This window comes from Arvicanthis niloticus, chromosome 5, assembly GCF_011762505.2.
Source record: "Arvicanthis niloticus isolate mArvNil1 chromosome 5, mArvNil1.pat.X, whole genome shotgun sequence".
NCBI classification, from domain to species: Eukaryota; Metazoa; Chordata; class Mammalia; order Rodentia; family Muridae; genus Arvicanthis; species Arvicanthis niloticus.
In genome coordinates this window covers 98762998-98786452 of record NC_047662.1, presented here as the reverse complement: position 1 = coordinate 98786452, position 23455 = coordinate 98762998, and the positions used below count along the sequence as shown (strand labels likewise).

Below are 23455 nucleotides of genomic sequence, written 5' to 3'. Positions count from 1 at the left end.
CTGAGAGTCCATGGCCACTGAGATGGTGAAGTTGCACTCTTGGGAACTTTCTGGTCATTTTTATGTTTGGGTTTGATCCTCAGTACTTCAAAAAGATTGCTTTAATTGACTTTAATTGAGAAAAGAGTTGAGGGAACGGACCAGAAGCCATTGGAACCTGGGTGCCCACAGTTGATGAGAAGACATCCAACCTGGCATGTTCTGAAGTAGGGACCCTTCCTTGGCAAGAAAAAAAGGCCAACATGTCTGGTAGGTTTTGGCCTGAGTAGCTGGGAAAATGAGTAGTCACTGGCTTCTATAGGGAAGCTCTGTTAGGACTCCTAAGGACACAGGAGACAGGGATGACCTCTGTCTGGGACTGCAAAAGAAACAAAAGACTGCCATATGAGGGATGGGTACAAGGACAGGGTAAGATGGCCCCAGACAGAAGGGACCCGTGCCCAGCCATGGGGGTTGGAAGGTGAGCTTACAGCAAAATTCTAAAAGACCTTTCGGGAGACCAAGTGCTCCAGCCCTAAGCTACATGCCAACCCAGAAGCAATCTTCCCCCAAACCTGCATCCGTCCACGCAACAGTGCTGTCAGAACTTTCTGCTGGCTTCCTACTTCACTTCAAGGTCTAGTGAAAGACCTCTCCTATACCCACAAGGCTCACCTTCTCTGCCTGTTCCATACCCCTCAGTCTCCACCTGCCCTGCCCAAACATGTGGCCCTCTGCACTGTCCTGTGAGCAACCCTGACAGCTCCTGCCTCCCATCTCTTGCTTGGCCTTTCTCTTGTATGCAGTTCTCTTTTTGAAGTGATTCCCTTCAATGAATCTCTTTAAAAGGGCATCCAACCCAAACACACCACCTTAGGCTCCCTATATCCTACACACCCCATGGGGAGTGAGGTATTCATGTTTAGTGCACAGCGCTGGTCCTATCACCTACACAGAGCAGTACCCAGAATGCAGCACCTCTAAGCAAGAGCCGCTGAATGAATAAAAGAAAACACATAAATGAGGCCATCTGAATTCCAGCTGGAGACTTTGGGTTCAGTCAGCAAATGCGGCTCAAAGGACCTCTCCACCTTCTAACACACACATTCACACTCACACCCCCACTCCTACACCTACACACTTGTCAAGCTACTTTTTCCTTCTAAGCCTGAGGAAGCCACTATCTGTAAGCACCTCCCCGGAGTCATGAATAACCCATCATCTCTAAGACCCACTCCCTAAGCTTTTCCTTTCCAGCATGATGGGAAATCCAGAGCTCCCCTTGGAGGGAAGAGAAAGGAACTGAATGACCAAGAGGAAAAGTCAGTCCTTCCTGGCTTGGCACTGAGAAAGTTCGCGCTTCTCAGGAAGTCAGCACCTCTGACTCTGAAAGTGAAACATTAATAGAAATATTACTGGAAAATACCAAACAGGAAGCAAAGGAAAATTCCATTGTGGAAGTAAGGTCCTCAGTCCATGTGCCTCAATAGTCTCAGCGAAGTGTCTCAGAATCAAAACATAGGAAGAAACGAACTCAATCAGGGTTGTCACCCTTCCTGCCACCTCAGGTTCTGGCCAGGCTGCCTCCCCACCCTGGCTCAGATGGCACCAGACTCAGAGAGGCAGCGCAGGCTCAGCTCCTTCCAATGCTGACAGGGACTCTAGCGCCTTCCCCAAAGCAGATCTGAGAGTCCAGTGAGTTACAGGTATAAAAGCTGACTGTGCAATAATAACAAGAATGTAGAACCAGCCACTCTTGTGGGGTCTGAGGAGATTGGCAAAGAGCAAAACAGCAGGGCAGAAAAGATCTGGTGTGATGCAACTTGAGGCAATACAGCACTGGCCAGTTCCTGCACCATCCTTGTATCCTCCAGCTTTGGACAATAGTCTGCATATAAAAGTTCCTCAGACAATACAGGCCAAACAGGAAGTGAGAAGCTACAGACCACTGCAACCTGTATCCACCAAAGCACCCCCAACCAACGGGTGCCATCTACCAGGCAGCAGCCCAGTTTTCATCTGTAAAGCCATTACGCCATTAAGGCTCAGGCCTAGTGTGTGTGTGTGTGTGTGTGTGTGTGTGTGTGTGTGTGTGTCTGTCTGTCTGTCTGTGTGTGTGTGTCTGCATGTGCGCACGCACATGTAGAGGTCACAGAACAACCTGAAAAAGTTGTTTTTTTCCAGGGATCAAAATCAGGTTGCTGAGCCATCTCCTGGTCCCCAAGTCCAGGGTTATGTTGTTTTGTTTTGGTTGGTTTGGTTTGGTTTGGTTGGTTGGTTTTTTAATGACCAAAGCTGACCTTTGCTTCAATGGTTCTGCAACACAAGTTAAACTCAGCGGGGGAGGGTTTGGCTGCAAGACCAGAGGAAACCACACCTGCTTCAGATTTGCCTTTTAAAGCCAAGGTACAGGCCAGCAATGCTTTGGGAGCAGGGAGAGGATGGGGATCAAGTGCTGAGGTTAGGTCCTAAGGCCAAGTCCAAGGCTGTCTGGTTCCCAAGAGTGTCTAAATAGAGGAGGCAGTCACCTGATCTCCTTTTAGGAAACTTATGTTCTTTCTAGATATGGACAGAGGTACCATCAGCTTTCATCTTAAAGCAGAGCACACACAGCCTAACCGATCCTTTGGGGGAGGGAAGGTCTGGTGTTAGAATGAGAAGACATGACAGTTACAAGACACACATTTTTGTGCAGCGGTCCTCTGGGATGTGCCTACTCTGTGTGCAGAATTTCTCTATAAAAATAACTCAAGTGCAACATTAACATCTCCTTTATGAAACTCGGCAGCAGCAGAGTCCAGCTGTGAGTCAAAACAAGGAAGGAGTTAAGGGGAGCGCTTGCTGGAAGAGAGGGGAAACATGACAGCCATCAACAGCAGGGCCTTCTCATGGTCAGTTAAGCTGGGAGACAGTGAAGCAGTCAGTGGAAAACACATGGGTAGTGAACTCAGAATGCAGTGTGCACCTTGTTGTCATCCTTAAAGCTATGACATTAGCTTCATCACTGATGTCTCTAAACCTCAGTGTCTTGATCTGTAGACGGGCTGACAGTACCCACAGCAGAAGAACAGCCTGGAAAGCCCAGAATGTCTTGCCTACATACATCCCTGCCCCTTGCCCCACAATTCCGCCTCTCTTCCTGAATCTTGGCCTTGTGTTGTGACTTGCTTTGGTCAACAGCATTCAAAGGAACAGTGTCCTGGATTCAAACCTCAAGAAACCTCAGGGGCTTCTGCCCTTCCTGGGAACCCTGCCCTGCCCCAGGAGTATGTGCTAAAGAATGAGGGGCAGTCACATGGAGACAGAGCTGAATGGCACAGCTTGAGACCACCCTAACCAGAAGGTGCCCCACCAAGACCAGAAATGACACTCAGTGTTTGGTGCCTGGGTAAAAAACTACATCCCACAGGCCAGATGCCTGGCTTTGAAATAATATATATAAAATAAAGTTTTATCAGAACACAAGTATTCCTACTAATATATTCTCTAAGGCTGCCCCTTATAATGACAGAGCTAACCCTCTGTGAGGGAGACCATCTCAAACGTGAAAACATTTACTGCCTGGATCTGGGCCTTTAAAAAAAAAAAAAATTGGCTGACCTCTAAGGGTGCAGTGACATGGGATGGAGCAATAGCTGATACAGTATCTGGACCCTAGACCGGCTGTGAGGACTTTGTGACCAAGGAAGTGTTACAATGAAGCCTTCTGCAGAATTTACACTGAGAACAGCTTTGACAAAATTTCTCTCACTCTCCTATCAAGGGTTGAAACATGAATGGGAAACCTGTCCTTGGCCATCAACTTTGGTCCTCATCTTTTCCAAAAAGGACATTTTAAGGGCTGGAGAAGATGGCTATTAATCAAATAGAAATGGCTGACATTTTGACCCTGGCTTCCATTGATCCGGACTAGTGATTTTATGTGAAAAAGATCAAATGACAGGTCAGCTCCCCTGCATCAAGGCCCCCAGACCCATTCTGCCAACCACATGGCTCCTGCACCTGCCTGTTGGGCCCAGTGCTCAGCATGGGAGCCTTGTTCCCAAGTTCCCTGCTCAGGAGGTCCCACTGTCCCTCAAGAGTCAGCTCAAGTGGCTCCTTCTGGCAGCCCTCTTTCACCTGCCAGCATTCGGGCTGGTCCAGCCTTCTGGATGCACTTCAGTCCTTCTTTAGGTTCTGATACTGTCTCAAGCTTCAGAACCTAGTGGGCTTGTTCATTTATTGATACCCAAGGGATGTTGTTTCTGTAACCTTCCTCAAATACCACAAACCAAGGATGCTTATGTTTCCTATATAAAATAACACAGTAAACCAAGTGTGGTGGCATACATCTTTAACCCAGATCTTAGATGACAAAGACAGGAGGATCTCTGTGAGTTCAAGGCCAGTTTGGTCTACACAGTGAGTCTCCCTGTCTCAAACTAGAATAAAAAACGGAAAAGGCTCAAGGCTGTTTGCCTTTCACATACCTCAAGTCCTGTCTAGCTGACTTATAAGACCTAATAGAAAGTAATACTACACACACAGTTACATAATTGTTTCTGACTTAGGAAATAACAAGAAAACACAAGTCTATGTATGGGTCAGTAATTTTGTTTCAATTTGGGGGCAAAGTACAGGGCAAAATACAAGGCCTGGCTGTTGTGTGTGTAAAGCCTTCCTCTAAGATTGAATGAAGCATTCCATCTTTCAGGAATTTCCTTAAGCAAAAAGGTAAACAATTAGAAATAGCTTCAGTTAGTCCCCAAAACTGATCAAATTCATTAGGCCCTGCCCTGCCAGAGTAAGCTAAGAGCCCCATCTCAGAAGGAAGATAGCTGCAAAGATTTGAGTGTTGACTATACCTAGGAAAAGTTTTGTTACAATATTGGTGTATACTAGACAAATAACTACTCTACCACTAAGCAACACCTCAGCCCTTTCTCTCTCTCTCTCTTTTTTTTTTTTTTTTATATTTTCTCTGTTTTGTCTGCAGGCTAACTGTGCACTATGAATGTGCACAGTCCCAAAGAGGCCAAAAGAAGGCATTGAACCCCTTGAAACTGAAGTTGCAGATGGTTGTGAGCTGTACATGTGAGCTCTGTGTGGGTGCTGAGAATTGAACCCAGGTTCTCTGGAGAGCAGAGAGTACTGTAAACCACTGAACCATCTCTCCAGACCCAGTCTTCACATTTGACTTTGAGACAAGGTCTAAATTGCCCAGACTGGCCTTGAACACTCTGTAGTCTAGGTAGGCTTTGAATGAACAATCCTTCTGACTCAACTTCCAGAGTAGTTGGGAATACAGACCTAGCTTCCTCTGGTACCATCTGAGTGGCAGGTGGTTATGGTTAAGGCCACAGACAGCTGCATTAACAGGACACATACCCTGCTGGACCCTGATGCAAACCTCTATGGCCATACTTTCCTCTGAACTCTCCCTGCCCGACAAAGAGCTCAGAAACTGCTACGTGTTTTGTTGTGGTGGTGGGTTTTTTTGTTTTGTTTTGTTAGAAATTATTATTATTTATTCGTTTGGTATGGAAAATCTGTTATTTAACACAACTCTGTAGATGCTGACAATATACCCAAGTGTTGGTACACATTAGTATGTATTTAAAACCTGGGAAAACTGAAGTCATGATGCATTCTTGACTTTCTCAGGTGTACTGGAAACACCACTTAATTATAACAAACGAAACAAGAGCATCAGAAAACATAACTGGATGAGACCCGTTTGACTGCAGGGCGGGGGGGCGGGGGGGTCGTCATCTCCCCCAACAGGATGACTGAAGGTAGGCTCTACCTACTCAACCTACCAAAAATAAATTTTCTTTTCTCTTCCAGGAACTCAGGGCCTCCTCACCTCACACCATTAAACAACGGCCCTCTAATTCTGGGCCATCTCCCCACCCCCATGCTCCTAATTAGGGCTCTAAGTACCTCCTTCCCCGGGTCAATAGTCTACATGGACTCCCCTGTGCAAAAACCCACCGGGGAGACCAAAACTGAAGCCTCATCCCACCTCTGCTATATTGTCACCTCTCACTTCCCAAGCAAGACCTACCACATATAAGCACTGGCTTCCAAGAACACATCCTATGTGAGGTTTTACTGTCGTAAGCACGTATACACACACAAGCCCCCTTACAGCCTGCAGGCATCCTGTCCCACTTAAATACCACCTTGGCCTCTAGGTTCACCTTAAATGCCTACTTCCTAGAAAAAGACCTCCCCAAGTCTTCAGGACAAAAATCACTGGGGGGGGGGGGGGGTGTGTTACTAACGGACTCACATCCACTTCCTGCAGAAGCTCAGACCAAAGATTATTGTACCCTTAACCTTTGCCCCTTCCTCCCCCTCCTCAACTCGACTCACTCAAGAGGCCTCATCTCTGAGCAGAGGTGGTTACTAAATTATGTTAGGGGGGGAATCAAGAATAGTGAAAACATTCTAAGAACATCTGTAAGGGAAGATGTTGAAGTGGAGGACTGGGATGTGGTCAGCTGATGTGCCCCAGAACTCACTCACCTGGGAGAAAGGTAGATGACTCAAGTGTGCAAAAGAGGAAAGGGTTCAAGTGTACAGGGCAGGAATGGGTCCCAAACGCTGGATCATGGTATGCGCAGCACTGGAAGATGGCTGTGCTAGGCAGCAGCAACACTGCATGCCACAGGGACTCTCAACTCAGGTCTGGGATTAAAGCTGAAGGGGCACTGGCCAATTCTCTAAGAGCAACAACAGGAGGCTAGGCTGCCCCAGGCTAAGTAGGATTTTCCTGAAGTTATTGGTGGGGACTGAGGACAGGTTCTGGATGTTCAAGGCTGGATCACAGTAGGTCTGGTCTTTCAAATGCTGTCTGCTAGAAATAATGTAAAAACCAGACTGCCATCTGACTGCCAGATGGGGAGGTACTGGCCACATGCTGAGCTGGCGATGGGCACCTGCAGCCTGTATCCAAAGTGGTTCTGGCCAGAAGACTTGAGAGTTAGGTGGAGAGGAGCCATTGTGGCAACAGTGTTGCCAAAGTGGGACCCAAGACCAGAAGGAGCAATCATCCAGACACTTGTCCAAAGGCTAATTTTCAAGGCTCCCACCAGAACTGCTGGGAGCCACACGTTTCTGGGAATGACTGCTTTAGAGAATGTGAGAGACAGGATAAGAGGGATGCTGTGAAGTATTGTCTTCCAGCTGTGGACAGCCATTGTACTTACAAACTCATGGCAACTATGGTCACCCACACAAGACCCATACAAGATCAAGCCGGTCAATAATCATTCCAGCACGGGTCAGAGGGGAATCATGAGGCTCCACCCTTGACTGGGAAGCTACTGGCAACTGAGAGCTCTGGAGGACCAGGTTGCTGCTGGTACTTTGCCCATGCCCACACAGGCAACACTAATTTGACTCAGTAGGTGATTTTTTTTTTTTTTTTTTTTTTTTTTTTTTTTTTTTTTTTCCCAAGACAGGGTTTCTCTGTGTAGCCCTGGCTGTCCTGGAACTCACTCTGTAGACCAGGCTGGCCTCAAACTCAGAAATCCGACTGCCTCTGCCTCCCAAGTGCTGGGATTAAAGGTGTGCGCCACCACCGGCCGGCGATTTTTAAATTAAAAAAAAAAAAAAAAATTTTAAGATAGGAGCAGCAAGTGTTTGGGGGTGAGGTAAAAAGGGCGTGGAGAGCTAAGAGTGGACATGATCAAGATACATTTGCATTTATGTATGAAACCGCCAAAAGATCAATAAAAACAAATGTGCAGGTTTTGGTTTTCAAAGAAGTTGCAGAGGAGGGCTGAGAACGGAGGTCCCCTGGTAGAATTGCTTGCTTAGCACATACAAAGCACTGGGTTCAATCACCAGAACTGCACAAAACTAGATGTGGTCCATACCTGTAGTCCCCACAGGTGACAGGTGGTGACACATGTCTTTAATCCCAGCTCTCAGGAGGCAGAGGCCACCCTGGTCTACAAAATGAGTTCCAGGACAGCCAGGGGTACATAGAGAAATCCTGTCTCTAAAAACAGAAAGAAAGAAAGAAAGAAAGAAAGAAAGAAAGAAAGAAAGAAAGAAAGAAAGAAAGAGAGAGAGAGAGAAAGAGAGAAAGAGAGAAAGAGAGAAAGAAAGAGGGGGAGGGAGGGAGGGAGGGAGGGAGGGAGGGAGGAGGACAAACTGAAGCCCATCCTTGGCTACCTAGTGACCTTAAGGTCAGCATTGTTTTCAGTCTTATCTCAGAAAGTAAATAAAATAGTGTCTCAGCCAGCCTTCCAGGACACTCCTGTCCCTCTACTAGCTAGTCGGCCGGCCGTCTTGCTACCACTCCCTTGCTGCCTCCCTTCCTCAGGACAGAAGGAACATCTGGTAACTTCCTCCCTTGTCTCCCAGGAGAGACAACTTTTAAAAGATCAAAGCTTCAACAAGAGAAAGGAAAACCAGCCCTGAGAGTGTTTCTTTAAAAGCATAACCCTACCACCGGTCAACCCTGGAGCCCCTCTAGGGTCCTGTTCAACTCTAAAACCTCTCTGTTTCAATCACAGGAGACTTCATACCTGCAGCTCTCTAAAGCACCAGACATTTCTCCAGCCAACCCCTGATCACTACTGGCTCCAGCTCAACAATGGAGACCCCATTTAACGACAGGCTCCATCACAGGATGGCCTCTGTCACAGCACTCAACAAACATGCCCTGATCAGGATTCACCTTCCAGCACCTGGTAAAGGAAAGCAAAGACCCATGGGAATTATGGTGACAATGAAGCCAAGACTTAGGCACAAAGATTAGTCTTGACATTCCAGTTACAAAGTATGACTACTAAGCATCTGTAAGTCTTAACTCTAATTGGGGGAAAAAAATGTTTACAACAATTTTGAAAGCCACACAAAGACTTCAGAGAGAGCAAGCTGAACCACAAGCAGTAAACAAAGAAAGTCTGCCCCCTGGGGGGCAGTGATCTTGGGCAACTATGAGATGCTGAGTCAAGTGTGGTGGGCTGCAAACCTCTCCGGAAAGCTCTCTCCTCACATTTATATGTAAAAGCTCCAGGCTCTCCCTGGGAGCCCACCAAACTGAGCCTGAACCACATATGAAGCTGCAGGAAGGTTGTCTTCCAGAAAACATCAACCACAAGCCCAATAGCTCAGCTCTCATCAGGGACATCTCTCCTCTTGCCCCCTTGGTGCCTGTATGAGTCACCAGAGCTTCCAGCTCACTGTCATCAGTGGCATCTTGGGTACCTGGGAAGCACACAGAGTAAGAGCTCCAAGGTGTGTGCCCACACCATTCAGGGGATACTAGGCTCCTTCAGGTTGCACACACCATCCATCAGGGCAAATAGTACAGGATGACCCAGGGAGAAGAACAGACTGGAAACTTTTTCAGGAGGGCATGCCCTCCTTCACCTCCCATAAACAGAAGAAAGCCTCACAGTGCACCCGCTGACAGGTACAAAATGTCTCCCTGATAGGATATCCAATCTCTATCAGTCCAGCCAAAAGTTTGAGCTTGAAAGGAGAGTGTGGGGAGAACTCAGGCAGAGCAGGGGGCCTGACAACCAGGCAACCCTACCCTAAAGCTCTCTCACTGGGCCTCAGATTTAATCAAAACACTGCCTCCTAGAGAAGTAGGCAGAACAAGTATTTTATGGGGGAAGGGAGGCTAGCCAGAGTGTGAAAGGAAGGAAGAGTAGAGGGGCCTGGCTGTAATTAACTCCCTTGTTATGAAGCAGGGAACAAGATGGCCTGATAGATTGAGCAGGGGATTGCCACAAAGACTTCTCATTCCCGAGACAGTGCTATAGGGATGGGATCAGGAGAGGGGGTAGAGGGGGTAGAGTGGGCAGAGGAGGGTCTCTTTTTAGCAGACTGCCTGAGGAGCTGGGGAGAGCTGGCAGGAACGGCCAGATGGGTAACTTCTCTGGGAGGACAAGCCTTTACACCGGAAAACCCTGCGTGGGGGTTCCCAATATCGCTCCAGTACAAAAGGCCCCTTGGCTTCGGAAAACTGGCACGCAGAGTGGGTCGTTTAGAAGCATTTACATACACACATTCAGGGACAGCCAGTAATGAAAACTATGACCCGGAGATTCCCTTTCCAAACACTCTAGACCATCTGCATCTGGGAGGGGGACCACCACATGGATCCCGGGGTAAAGAAGAGTAAATGCTCTTTGAGGCCAGCCACCTCTGACTTTACTGGGGGGGCCGGAAGGGCTGGCTGGGTCTGTCTTCTGGGTAAAGTTAGGCGGGGTGCTCTCGCTCTGGCTCTGGGATCGGTAAGGGTGCGTTTGGGAAGCAGAAAGCAGAGATCGAGTCTGATGAACCATCTGGCAGAATGCACGCTATACCCTAGACCCGAGGATGCGAGAGCGAAGTTGATGCAAGGATGGGAAACGTGGTGGTGCCTCAGTTTCCCATGCACACCAGTACCTTTGGATCTTACCTTGTCTTTCTGACCCGCTCCGCTCTCCTCAGCGGCGCACTTGTTGAGCAGTTTTTTGCCTCCGCAGGTCGTCGGGCTCCAGGTGCGGCCACCAGAGCACACGCCTCCCGGAGGGTCCCCCGCAGCGCCCGCGCTCTCCACTTTGATGAGTCGGTGTTTAGGAGAGATGTACCGCACCTCCGCCGGCGTGGCCGGCCGCCGCTCGCTGCTGCTGCGGTAGAGATGCGGGGAGCCGGAGGATGAGGACGAGGACGCGGCGGCGCCCGCTCCCGCCGCCGCGCAGCAGCAGCCCGCAGCGCCTGCCGCCGCCGTGAAGGCTCGCTGGCCCCCGCCGGGGTCCCCGCCGCCGCCGCAGTAGTCCAGGCGGCACATGGCGCGCAGTTTGCGCAGCGACGAGCCCGGCCCGTTGTAAGGGTCCTCGAAGTCGCGCTCCTTCTGCGCGCGGTAGGCGCGGATGAGGTCACTCGTGCTGCCGCTGTCGTCGGGCAGAGAGCCCGACGAGGCCGAGAAACAGGCGGCGGCCGACCCACAGGACGCCGAGGACGCCGAGCAGGCCTGCGGAACGGCCTGCGGGGGCTGCTCCCGCCGCTCGCCCCGGCGCCGCTGCTCCCGGTAGTCGGGCCTCGGCGGCTGCGGCGGACTCTTAGTCTTGCTGTTGCCCAAGCTGAAGTACTTGTTCAGCCACTTGGCCATGGCGAAGGGCCGCCTAGGGCCGCGGCGCGCGAGCCCGGTCCGCCGCCGCGGCCATTCGGGGGACAACGCTGCCGCCCAGTCCCGCAACGCCCCTGCCCCGGCGGGGGGCGTGCGGGGCACCGGTCGCCAAGTTCAAGTTCTCGCAGCCGCCGCCTCCTGCCGGCCGCCGCCCGGCTCCGGCCGCTGCTGCACAACCCTCCGCCCCTGCTGCTCGCCGACCGAGCTTCGGATCTCGCGCCCCTCACAGACGTGTCTCATAGGGCCCCGGGCCGCCTAGAGCGGAAGGCCGGGCGCCCCCCGCCTCGCACGCCCGCACCCAGCGCCCCCACCTTCGCGGAGCGCGCCCCTGCCCCGTGCGAGCCGCGGCCAGCTGCGGGCTTCTCGAGTGCAACCGGGGCGAGCCCGGCCCCGCCGCGGGTCGGAAAGCAAGCGAGCGAGCGAGCGAATGACGGAGGCGGCCGGCGACTGGCGGAGCCCGCGCGCCCCTGCCCGTCCCGGCGGCTCCAAGCGCTGCCGCTGCCTCTACTGCCGCCTCCCGAGCCGCCGCGTGTGTGACACTCAGCCGCCAGAACCCGCCCTGCGCCGCGGCCCTGCCCCTTCCCGCAGGCCCCACCCCTCCGCCAATGCCCCGCCTCCTCCTAGGCCCCGCCCCCGCGTGCGGCCAGAAACCTCCCCACTGCTGCACCAGTCACCTCCTGCGGCTGCCTAGGCGCCAGCCCCCGGGTCTTGCCCGAGGGCGCCCGCGTCCTGCTGCTTGGCAGGCCCTGCCTCCCTCCAGCTGAGACTGCGACTCTTAGAGGCCAGAGCAGTCAGCACAGTCCCTGAGGGCCCGCGCGCCGTGCACTCTAGGAAGGGATGGCCACCGTCGGGGTGGTAGGCGGGCTGGACTAACGTACGACCTCTAGTTAACCGAGAGGACCGTGCAGAGGAGATGCCCTTAATGAGAGAGTGCATATACCTCTTCTCTTAAAAGGGACAGAGACTCCGGTTCAGCTTTCCCGGCGCCGGGTCTTTGGAAAAACTCTTTATGCTAATGAGTGTATTAGCAATCCAGATGACGGATGCGGACGCGATAGGCGGCTGGGACCAGGCGGGGCACCAATCCGGGAGCAAGGCTAAGGGGAGGTCGGAATGTTTGCTTACCTTTTCACCTTGTAGGAAGTGGGGCTTTAACCCTGTTCACTGCCAACCTAGTGGAACCAGCTATGTAAACATTTAATGCTTAAGGTTGCCAGGGCTGGCGAGGCTCTATTTAATCCAGAGACAGTTTTGCAGATGGAGAAACTGAGGCCCCGAGGTAGATTACATGAATAGACTTGGATACCAGTCCTAGGATCTGGTGGCACTGTAATGATGTAACTTAAGACAATGTAGTTATTACCCAAAGGTTAGAAAACCCAGGCCAAGGTGGGGCAGCTTTCCTACGAGTCGGCTGTCAGAGGGGGAGGGAGGAAGCATGAGCCATGTCAAGACCAAAATACTGAAAATGAGGTACCTGACTTCTACACCTCAGTTCTGTTTGAAAGTTCTATTCCGAAAGCCCCCCCATCCCCCCACACACACACCCTTTTGAGTTCCTGGGAACTGAAACATTCCTTTAGAATGCTGATTTGCCAAAATTGCACACTGTGACCGTAATTTCACCTGCCATCTGTACAGTATATGTGAGTTGGGCACACTGTTTCTCCTGTGTCCTGTAGGAACAGTGACCTATTGAAGTAGACAGCAAGTCCAGGAGTCTGCTAGAGCTAGAGGTCAGGCTCCCATCCTGAGACTTTGGGACTAGGTGAGCCACAATGTTACACCTTCCAAACTCTCCCTGTGATCTACCAGACTCAGGCCCCAGCGAGACCACACTAGAGAAAAAGCAAACCCAGGACTCAGAAGGCTCTGGTCTACCTGCTTAGCCACAGGTAGGCAGACTACTTGCCTCTCTCATTCCCTAAGGCCACTTGAATTTTCCAAGTCCCCACCCCCAAAATCTCAGATAACATTAGCACTTACTTCTTTCTTGGATCCTACTCATTTAGCATCCCTAGGGAACAGTCTTAAACTGTGCACACAGGACAAGGCTGAATGAATGTTTGGTGTCAAGCATAGGGAGAGGCCCCAGAAGTTGATGCTAAGATGTTTATTTCCAGTATCCCTAGACTTAAATGTCTCGAATTACCCTTTAAATCCTTGCTCTGCAGTGTAAGCACTTAATCATCCTGCATGGAGGGAGGCCCCAATTAAGGGGGAAAAACCCTGAAAGGCCAGGACATCCTAATTTTAAGCTCCACCTCCATCCCTGCTCCCTCCCTTCAGCTTCTAGGCTCAGGAAGGAAAGGAGGCCAGATCCTGGCAGTAAGCCAGGCCACCTGGGCCAAGAAAGTCCTCCCCAGGATCTGGAGGCCTGTTCCCTGCATGTGTGCTACATATGGAAACATTATCTTGCTTTTCTGAAGGTTTAAGAAGAGAACTTGTATTTCACAACTTATTTTTCACATTCTGCTTTCAGCTGGCCACAGAGTCAGAGTTGTCTCTCCTGTAATGCTTCTTCTGGGCTATAATTTGCAAGCCAGAATTATTGTAATGCTATAGTATTATGCCAAGAACTTCCAGAGTCCCTGTGTAACTGCCTGGCCCCTAAACACTGTATATAATTAACCCTAGTCAGTATCCCTGCAATCTGATCTTATTCCTGGTTTACAGATGGGGTGGCTGGCCTAAAGTGGTATTTACTTGATACAAGCACGAAGTCTATGGGTGTTTTCCTTTGGGAACATATAGAGACACCTTCAGAGATGGAGTCAAAAATAGTAATTCTGAGAAGAAACAGAATATCTTCAGGAAGATAGTGGAGAAGCATCATGCCCAGTGTTTCAGGGAGCCAGATGCTTTTGGAAAATCATCAGAGCAACAAGGAGATGGGCTCTCTCTCTCTCTCTCTCTCCCTCTTTTTCTCTCTCCCTCTCTCTCTCTCTCCAGTCATAGCTTCCTGGGTTTACAGAGGAGGACCTGGGACCAGTGACAAAGAAACCTAGTTAAGAGGAATAGCTGCAATTGATAACCATTTTCTTGGTATCTCAAACCCCACCCTATGTAATTCTGTAAATAAAGCCTGCCCTGCCCCCTTTCTCTGGTGTCAGAGATCCATAACCGGGCTTCACACTTGCTCCACTACTTCCTCTGCTCCTAACCCCTGGTTTGACATTTATGCTGTTTATGTCCCTCCTCCCTGCCCTGCCCTGCCCTGATTTTCTTGGGGACAGGGTGTGTAGATAGCAATGTTTCAGTTTCTGCCCTGTCTCAGCTTCCCCTATTAGACCAAGGGCAAAGGGCCAAACGTGGCAGCTGCTTTTTCTGTCCCTCCTTCTAGTACCAAGACAAAGAAAATGACATTTGTAGAGAAGCTCCAAATGATGTCACCAACTCAAAGGGTTCATCTACTCCTTATATAAAACACCATCAGACCACTGGAAGTCACCCCTCTAATCTTTGTTGTTTGTGGCAGGGTCTCAGATACCTCAGGCTGGCCTCAGACTCATAAACTCAATGTTGGTAAGGCTAGCTAGGCTCGAAATCCTGTTCCTCTTGCCTCCATCTCCCTGTCATACCTGCCTTCTGTCTCTTTCTTTTAGGGGAACAGGGTCTTGCTATGTAGCCCTGGCTAACCTGGACTCCCTGTGTAGAGCAAGCTGGCTTTGAACTTGGAGCAGTCTCCCTGCTTTGGCCTCCCAAGTACTGGGTATGCACCCTCATGCTTAGATAGTTTATCAGATATTTCTGTCTATCTCCTGTCTGTATACCAGGCCTCAGAGGCACTGGGACAATTCAAATTATCATTTGTGTGTCTTCCCAGTAATTGATACAAGGCAAGACAGAGCAGAGCAGAAGAATGGCTAAAGAAGACTGTAGTAGAAAGAACTTCTTTGAAAAGATACCTTCGATTACCTTGAAGAATGAGTGGCATTTCACTTTCTTTCTTCTTTAAGACAGAGCATCATGGAGTTCAGGCTGGCCTGAAACTCGTTATCTTGAGGACGACTCTGAACCTGTTCTCCCTGCCTCCATTTGTTAAGTACTAGTATTACAAGGTTGCCTCTATAAGTGATCACTGTCTCTGTGAATGGACGTCGAGAACCTCACACTTAAAGAGCCTATGGTCTTTTCCTCTGTTTAGTTCACTTAAGCCTTCTACAATGGCTCTTGGATGATGAAGGCAGGAGGATTGAAAGTTCAAGGCCGCAGGCGGTGGCGCAGCCCATAAGGCGCCGCCTGCCTGCAGAGGGCGCCGGTCCCTCCGAGCTCTCTCTCTCTGTGCATGTTCGAATCCCGCTCGCTCCCGCCCGCCTCCTCCCGAGTCTCGTGGGGAAAAAAAAAAGAAAGAAAGAAAGAAAGAAAGAAAGAAAGAAAGAAAGAAAGAAAGAAAGAAAGAAAGAAAGAAAGAAAGAAAGTTCAAGTCCACCCCTGGCTGCAAAGCAACCTTAAGGCCTATCTGAACTACTTGTTGAGACTTCATCTCAAACAAAACCAAACAACACCCAAAGCAAAACCAGAAAGAGCCAGGGAGATTTAGGCTGAGGTTTCAGCATTAGGCAAAGCAGAGACTCCAGAATTGGGGGAAGCCCCTGGAGCAAATAGTGGGTGGTGTAGTGTGAGTATCTGAGGATTCTCAAGGGCTGGGAAATGGTGGGTAACAGTGCAAAGATAGGCCGCCCATTAGAAGGAGCTCTGCTTCCAGACTAAGAACAATGGAATTTTATCTTTAGGTACTGTGTATGAGGGGTTGTCACTTGTGATCTTTGCTGAAATAAGGAAATTCCCCAATTTTTTTTTTTTCCTGCATTTTACAAAGATCATTTGAAGAGCCCATGCAGGATGCAGTTCATGGGGTGGACGAGCCGAGCCATAAGGCAGGCAGAGCAGTCTCTGAGCTGCTTCTCTTACTCTGTTATTGCATTTGCCCGTGCATTATTTTAAATATTAAAAAAAAATGGCACCAGGATGACATCTAGTACACAGAAAGTGCTCCATCGCTCTGGTTGAATGAATAATGCAGCAGTAATGGAGGGACATTAGGTAATGGACTCTGCATGACTCCCAGACCGCTGGCTTGGGCCACCTGACCAGCCCTTGCCTGGTGACAGGTAATACTGAAGGAAAAACAAAGGAGTTATTTAAAGGAAATATGTGGCTAAGACCCAGATGAATTAGTTTCTTTTCTATTATTGGGTTAAAACACCATGATCAAGGCAACTTAAAAAATAAATGGTTTATTTTGTCTTATGATCCCAGAAGGATGACTCCCTGAGGGAGTGAGGAGACACGGCAGCAAGCAGCTGGCATGGCAGCCGGAATGGAAAGGTGAGTGCTCACATCTTGAACCACAGGCACAAAGCAGAGAGCAAAGTGCAAGGAGGCTTTTTATTCTCAAGGCTACACCAGTGACTTTTTCCACCAGCAAGGCCTCATCACCTCCATCTCCCCAGCAAGCGCTACCGACTGGAGGCTAAGTGTTCAAATGCCTAAGACTATGGAGGGTTGTATACTCACAACCTGCATAATAGACACAAGTTTTAGGGTGGAGTCTGGCTGGGTGCATGGATCTGAGTCAACTGTCAAGCCCCCTTGACCCTTTCCTTCCTACTTAGACATCCCATCAGTTAGGAGTCTCTGACCTGGACTACTGCATAGGGTCACTGGATCCTACTTTTGTCTCAGCACAGAAGCTGACATCCTATAACATTAACCTAAGTTTGCTTATGTCCCTCCTCTACTCAAATCCGAGAGATGGAATCCCTCTACCCTGGTAGTAAATGCCAAAAATCTTTACAGTGGCCCGTGAGCTCTCACATGCCTGAGTCCCTGCCTTTACCATAGCCTCTCCTCTCTGCAGTGTGAGGATGCTACTCTGCTGCCTGGACCCTTCCTCTGCTGTGTTCCCACCCCCGCCCCCACCCCACACTCACCCCTGGTGTCCTTCAGGTCTTTACTTAAATGTCATATGCTCAATGAGGCCTCCCTTGAGAGCATTATCTACAAGTGCAGTCCCAGCACTGGGTGTTTCCCCCCCCCCCCCTTCCTTGAGTTGAGTGTGGCTCACCTCATCTCACCCAGTGCATATTTATTTAGTTCTCTTGTTTATTTTTTTATAGCTCCGCTACGGTTACAGGATCTTTGCCCTTCTGTTCACTCCCATTTCCAGTGTCCAGAATAGTGTCTGACATGGTAGGTAGGCAAACAATTCCTATCTGTTGGATGAATGAGTGAATGTGTGCAGAAGATCTATAGTTTGGTGTTCCTGTCTGCATCTGTATTCTAGTGGCTGTTCTTAGCCTAAAGGTGGGAACATGTCAAACTCAGGGTGATACAGAAGATATATTTAAGATACATGACATGACGTCTGTTTTCCCTCTACCTGTGAGCTACATGCCTATTCCTATTTTTTAAGACAAGGTCTTACTAAATTGCCCAGATAGGGCTTAGACTTGTAATCTTCCTGTTTCTTGTGAAACATTTCCTCCTTTAAGGAAGCTCCTTAAGCAGCAAGGTGAGCAGTTTAAAATAGCCTCAGGAAGTCCCTGAAACCTACCAGATTCGCTAGCCCCTCCCTGCCAGAGAAAGCAATAAAAGCTTCGCTCCCCCTCAGAGGAAGTGAAGCTGAGCTGCAAAGAAGACTCTGAGGGAAAAAGGTTGCAAAGAACCAGAAAGTAGGCCAACTGCCTGGGGGAAAAAAAAAAAACAGAAACCAGCCAAGCTGTCTGGAGAAAGCTTAGACCCATTGAGACAATGAAGGAAGCAAGCTGAGCTGCAAAGAAGACCCTGAGACCAGATCAGCGTCTGGGAGAAGTATAAACCAACTGAGTTGCCTGGAAGAGGTTTACACTAGAGCCACTTGAAAAGGACACTCTCCAGCCTGTTGAGCTGTCTGCAGGCTGTGCAGTGTGCTCCATGTTCCAGTTTTTGTGATCTGTCACCCATGCTGGGGTGGGCTTTGGTGATACAGCTGTCTTTGAGGTCTTTTCTGCTCCTATAAGTAACCCCTCAGCCATGGTCCTGTAAATAATGCCAATAGAACTCACTGGTTCACCAAATTGGGCTTTGGAGTTCTCCAAACTTTGATCTGTCATGAGTTCGCTTCTCTGGAGTGAGTAGACATGTGTGTTGCACTTCCCTGGGGAAAGTTTTCTCACACAACAGCATCCCAAGTAACTGGGGTTATGGGTCTGCACCATACAGTGTCAACAGCCTAGCCTGTTAGTGACCTTCTAATATTAGTTATAATGCTCATACTGGACACTAGATCTCCTGGACTTCCTCTCCAAGTGCAATTATAGATACCCTCTGACTGCATTCTCTCGCCACTGCCTCCACCCTGATTCCTGTTTCTGTGAATTTTCAAAAAAAAAAAAAAAAAAAGATTTAACTTAAATGTGAGATCTTGTAATATTTGTATTTCTATGTTTTCCAGATTCATCTGTGTTGTGTTGTAACAGCTGGCATGATCTCTGCGTATGTTTCTCTGTATGCGAGTTCCTGTGCGTGCACATGTGTGTGCGATATATGTGTGGTGCATTTTGAGGCAGGAGGTCCGTATGGAGTGTCTTTGTCAATCACTCTCTGTTTTATTTTTTTGAGACAGGATATCTCATTGAGTCTGGAGCCAATCCAACTCCAGTGTCTGGCCATCGAGTTCCAGGGATCATCCGCCTCCTTACACTGAGGTTTCCAGATGTACTGCCAATGCCTGGCTTATTATGTGGATCGTGAGAATATACAACTCAAGTCCTCAGTGTCGCCATCGCAAGCGTTTTACTGACTGAGCTCCCTGTCCTCACACATATCTGAGACAGGGTCTCATATGTACCGTATGCACCAATGGCTGGTCTAGCTCTTACTAAGTAGACCAGGCAGGCTTCTAACTCCTAGACAATCCTCCTGACTCAGTCTCCTGGGTGCTCAGAGTATAGGCACATATGACATCTAACTTTTGTTTTGTTTCGCTTTCGGAACAGTATCTCATGTACCAAACCTTGCCACGTAGCCAAAGTTGGCTTGAACTACTGGTAGCTCCTGAGGCCGAGTATCTCACCCTGTGTCACGGTTTGCTCATTTCCATCTCACTTAGGCTACACCCATACCACGGCTTGTTGTGAGCCATATTGCAAATGGGCACTGGAGTACAGATATCTTTACAAAGAGACGGCTTCATTTTATTTGTGTACACACCAACAGAGGAATTGCATGGCTATGTGATCGCCCTCATTTTAATAGCTTTGGAAGAAGCCCTGTGTGTTTTTTCATGATGGCTGCACCAATTTCAAGCCTATCTGCAGAGTCCCTTTTCTTCACAGCCTCTGCTATACTTACAATTTCTTACCTTTCTGATTACAGCCATTCCAAACTGGTATGAAGTGACAGCTAACTTTGGTTTTGATTCGCATTTTCTTGTTGGTTACTGATTTTAAACACCTTTTTCTACTTACAATGGCTCCCCCACCCACCTCCTCTGTCTTTGAAGACAAAGTAATTTGAGCCTTTTGCTCCTTTTTAATTGGGTTACTTGTTTTTGCTACTGAGTTGTATCTATTTTGGATATTAATCCCTTTTCAGGCATATGGTTTGCAAACATTTTTCACTGTGTGTGTGTGTGTGTGTTTGTGTGTGTGTTTGGTGTGTGTACAGATGCACGTGGAAGCAGAGGTTGACAGTGGGTATCTTTCTCAGATGGCCTCTATTTATTTATCTACTTATTTACTGATTACATGATTTTTTTTATTTTTATGTGTATGAGTATTGCCCTATGTATAACTCTGAACACGACATGCATGCCTGGTACACTTGGAAACCAGAGAAGGCATCAGATCCTCTGAAACTGGAGTTGAAATTGTTATGAGCTGCCATGTAGGTGCTAAGAACCAAACCCAGGTTCTCTACAAGGGCAGCAGAGCTCTCAACAGCTGAGCCAGTTCCTCAGATCCCCTCTGTACCCAACCCCCCCTTTTTAAAACAGACTCTCAGTGGGTAAATAAAACTGGCCTTAACCTCAGGGACCTACCAGGTTAAGGGCTTTTGCCACCAATTCCAGCCTCAAGGTCTCTCATTAAACCTGGAGCTCACTGATTGGTTAGGTGGCTGGCCAAGTGAGCCGTGGCGATCCACCTGTCTTTTTCCTCCTAGAACAAGAATTACAGATGCAATCTAAACAAGACACGTGTCTTCTACTCTGGGGATTTGAACTCAGGTCCTCCTGCTCTTGAAGTGGATACTTCTGGCCAAGCCATCTCTCCAGCACTGCCCTTTCACGGCGTTTCCTTCAATGCGCAGGGGCTGAATTTTCAGTTTGATGTCATTTCTTTGGTTTAGTTTTGCTTTTACAGTCTGAGCTGTTAGAGCAGCGGCTCTCAACCTTTTTAATGCTTCCTTTAATACAGCTCCTCATGTTGTGGTGACTCCCAACCATAAAATTAGTTTTGTTGCTACTTCATAACTGTAACTCTGCTACTATTATGAGTCATAATGTAAACGTTTTGGGAGAGTGAGGGTTGCCAGAGGGGTCGCGACCCACAGGTTGAGAAATTGCTGTTTTAGAGTGGCATCCAAAAAAACCTCATTACCAAGGTCAATATCAATGACCTTCTCTCTTAAGCTTTCATAACTTTCTGGTCTTACATTTAGGCCTTTAATCTATTTCTAGTTCTCTCTCTCTCTCTCTCTCTCTCTCTCTCTCTCTCTCTCTCTCTGTGTGTGTGTGTGTGTGTGTGTGTGTGTGTGTGTGTGTGTGTGTGTGTCTGGTATAAGACAAGAGTCTAATTTCATTTTTTTGCATATAAATATCCAGTTTTCCTAACACCATATATAGAAGAAGCTGTCCTTTCTCTGTTCCGTATTCTTGATGCCCTTGTTGAAAGCTACTGTAGATGCTTGGGTTTATTTCTGGGCTCTCCATCCTGTTCCCTGGTCGGATGTGTCTGTTTTTCTGCCAGTACCACACTGTTTTCACTTGCTATGTTTTTGAAGCAGATGAGTCTCGGGTTCTGTTCCCAGACCCTGTCTCTTAAACAGAGAAAGCAGCCTGTGACTCATCCCTACCTCCCAGCAGCAGGAGGGGGCTCGAGGAAGTGTGTGGCTTCCAAGTAGCCCCTTCCCCAGAAATCCAGGTCCTGCTGGTTTGCAAGCTTGTCCTTTGCGATATCACTGAGCCAGCCACTTCTTCCACATCAGGTACAGCTAATCTTAGGAATCTCATTACGAGTCCGAAGATAATCCTCTATATCTAGATTAAAGGCTGTGTTTTGACCATTACTGTGCACTGAGCATTGAGCCGACAGCTTAATTGAGCTGTTTATGCCGCTGCCTTGATCTCTTCCCAGAGAATTTACAACTAATTCCAAGTGTCTCTGTGAATTAAGTGGGCCTCTCCCAACATGCTTTGCCCGTTGCTTGCTTGTGCCAAATCCCACTTGTCCTTGTGTTACCTAATTATGGGCTCTGGCTCGCAGCTGTCTCTGGCCAGTGCCACTTCCAGCCCACTCCCTCCCCGAGATGACCATTAATGATACAGCCCCACATATGGATCATGCCTCAAGACAGCATAAAGGGTGTGGTGGAAGTGAAGACTGGGGTGCAGCAAAAAGGACATAAATCACACTAACCCCTTTCAAGTCACCTCCTGGCAACTAAATGACAGCAACCCACCAATGAAAAGACTATGCAGCCCAGCACTGCTAAGTGCAATGAAGAAAAGCATTCCAGGCTGGGCTCAACCCTCCTGAACCCTTCCTTACCTTAATCCATATTCTGATTTACTATGGGACTACTGGACCTTAGTTTTCCTATAGAAGCTGCCAGGCCATTGCCTGCCTGCCTGCCTGCCTGCCTGCCTGCCTGCCTTCCTTCCTTCCTTCCTTCCTTCCTTCCTTCCTTCCTTCCTTCCTTCCTTCCTTTCTCTCTTTCTTCCTTTTGACTTATTTTTATTTATGGGTGTACATTTGTGTTTGTGCAGGTGTTCACAGCCCAAAAGAGGGCATTAGATCCCCTGGAGCTGGAGTTTTGGGCAGTTGTGAACCACCCATCGTGGGTGCTAGGAACCAAACATGGGTCCCCTGCAAGAGCAGTATACAGCCTTAACAGCTGAACCATCTCTCCAGTTCAGGTTTTTCATTCAGTAGTTCAAAGATGTCACAGAGGGAGGGGAAGGTAATCTAGAAAAGCAAACAACAAAGAATTGCCATCAACTAGTTGGAGCATGCTTAGGGGCGCCAAGTTTTTGCTGCTTGTCTGGATGTCAGGTTTTACTGGGTGTTTTTTTTTTTAATTATATTTATTATTTATTTAATGTATATGAGTACACCGTAGCTATCTTCAGACATACCAGAGGAGGGCATCTGATCCCATTCCAGATGGTTGTGAGCCACCATGTGGTTGCTGGGAATTGAACTCAGGACCCCTAGAAGAGCAGTCAGTGCTCTTAACCGCTGAGCCATTTCTCCAGCCCTTACTGGGTGTTTTTTTTTTTTTTTTTTTTCTTCTGACCCAACTCCAAGTCCACTTTGAAGGACAGAGAAGACTCTGTCCCCCTTGCCAGACTCTACTGAGGATGCAGACAAAAGCAGAGATTTTCAGTGCTGGCTTAGGATCACCCATAGAGTTTGTGAAGCATCGAGAACCAGTTTTGATCCAGACCATTGGATCAGAATTTGTATGGGCTACTTCAGGTGTGGTTTGTTTGAGTAAGATAAGGTCTCATAGAGCCGAAGCTACCCTCAAAATTACTATATAGCCAAGGATGGCCTTATACTATTTAACGTTATGTTTAATGCAATGTTATGTGTTGAGATTACAAGCCTGCATCACTATGGCTGCCTGGCTTTGAGAGTATGTGAGTCTCTCTGTCTCACTGTCTCTCTCTCCCCTCTCTCCCTTCCTCCCTCTGTGTGTGTCCGTCTGTCTGTCTGTCTGTCTGTCTGTCTGTCTGTTTTGTATTTCCTAGGTGCATACAGTACACAGTCAAGTTAGAAATGAACAGATCAGAATGTATGATGGCTTCCAACTGAGGACCTTAGACCAGCACATTCCCCACCCTGAGACTGATTAGAAAAGCAAATTCTTGAAGAGGTTTCCAGACCTTCTGAATTAGAATCTGGAATCTTATGGTCCTGTAGGTCATTCTGCTGAATGCCAAAGTCTGAGAGTCAGTGGTCCAAAATATCTTGGAGGTTCTTTGTGCAAAAATGGGTTTCTTTACTTAAGGCTCGATCTGAGAAGAGATGGTGAAGCAAATGACTGGCAGGGACTGACAGAGTTGAGGAGACATCTCTCTATGAGCAAACTGCTTGCCAACTGATAACCGTAACAGTATCTATGAGATTGCCAGTCGGCCTGGCA

General features: G+C 48.6%; 1 protein-coding gene across 1 annotated transcript in view; it reads right to left on the bottom strand.

Moving 5' to 3' along the window:
- Positions 1–11656, bottom strand: part of Shb (SH2 domain containing adaptor protein B) — a 109635-nt gene extending 97979 nt beyond the window's left edge. Inside the window, exon 1 of the mRNA XM_034503772.2 lies at positions 10391–11656. Within this exon, the coding sequence (XP_034359663.1) occupies positions 10391–11083 (693 nt within the window). The 5' untranslated portion in view covers positions 11084–11656. The remainder of the gene's footprint in view (positions 1–10390) is intronic.
- Between the last annotated feature and the right edge of the window lie 11799 nt (positions 11657–23455).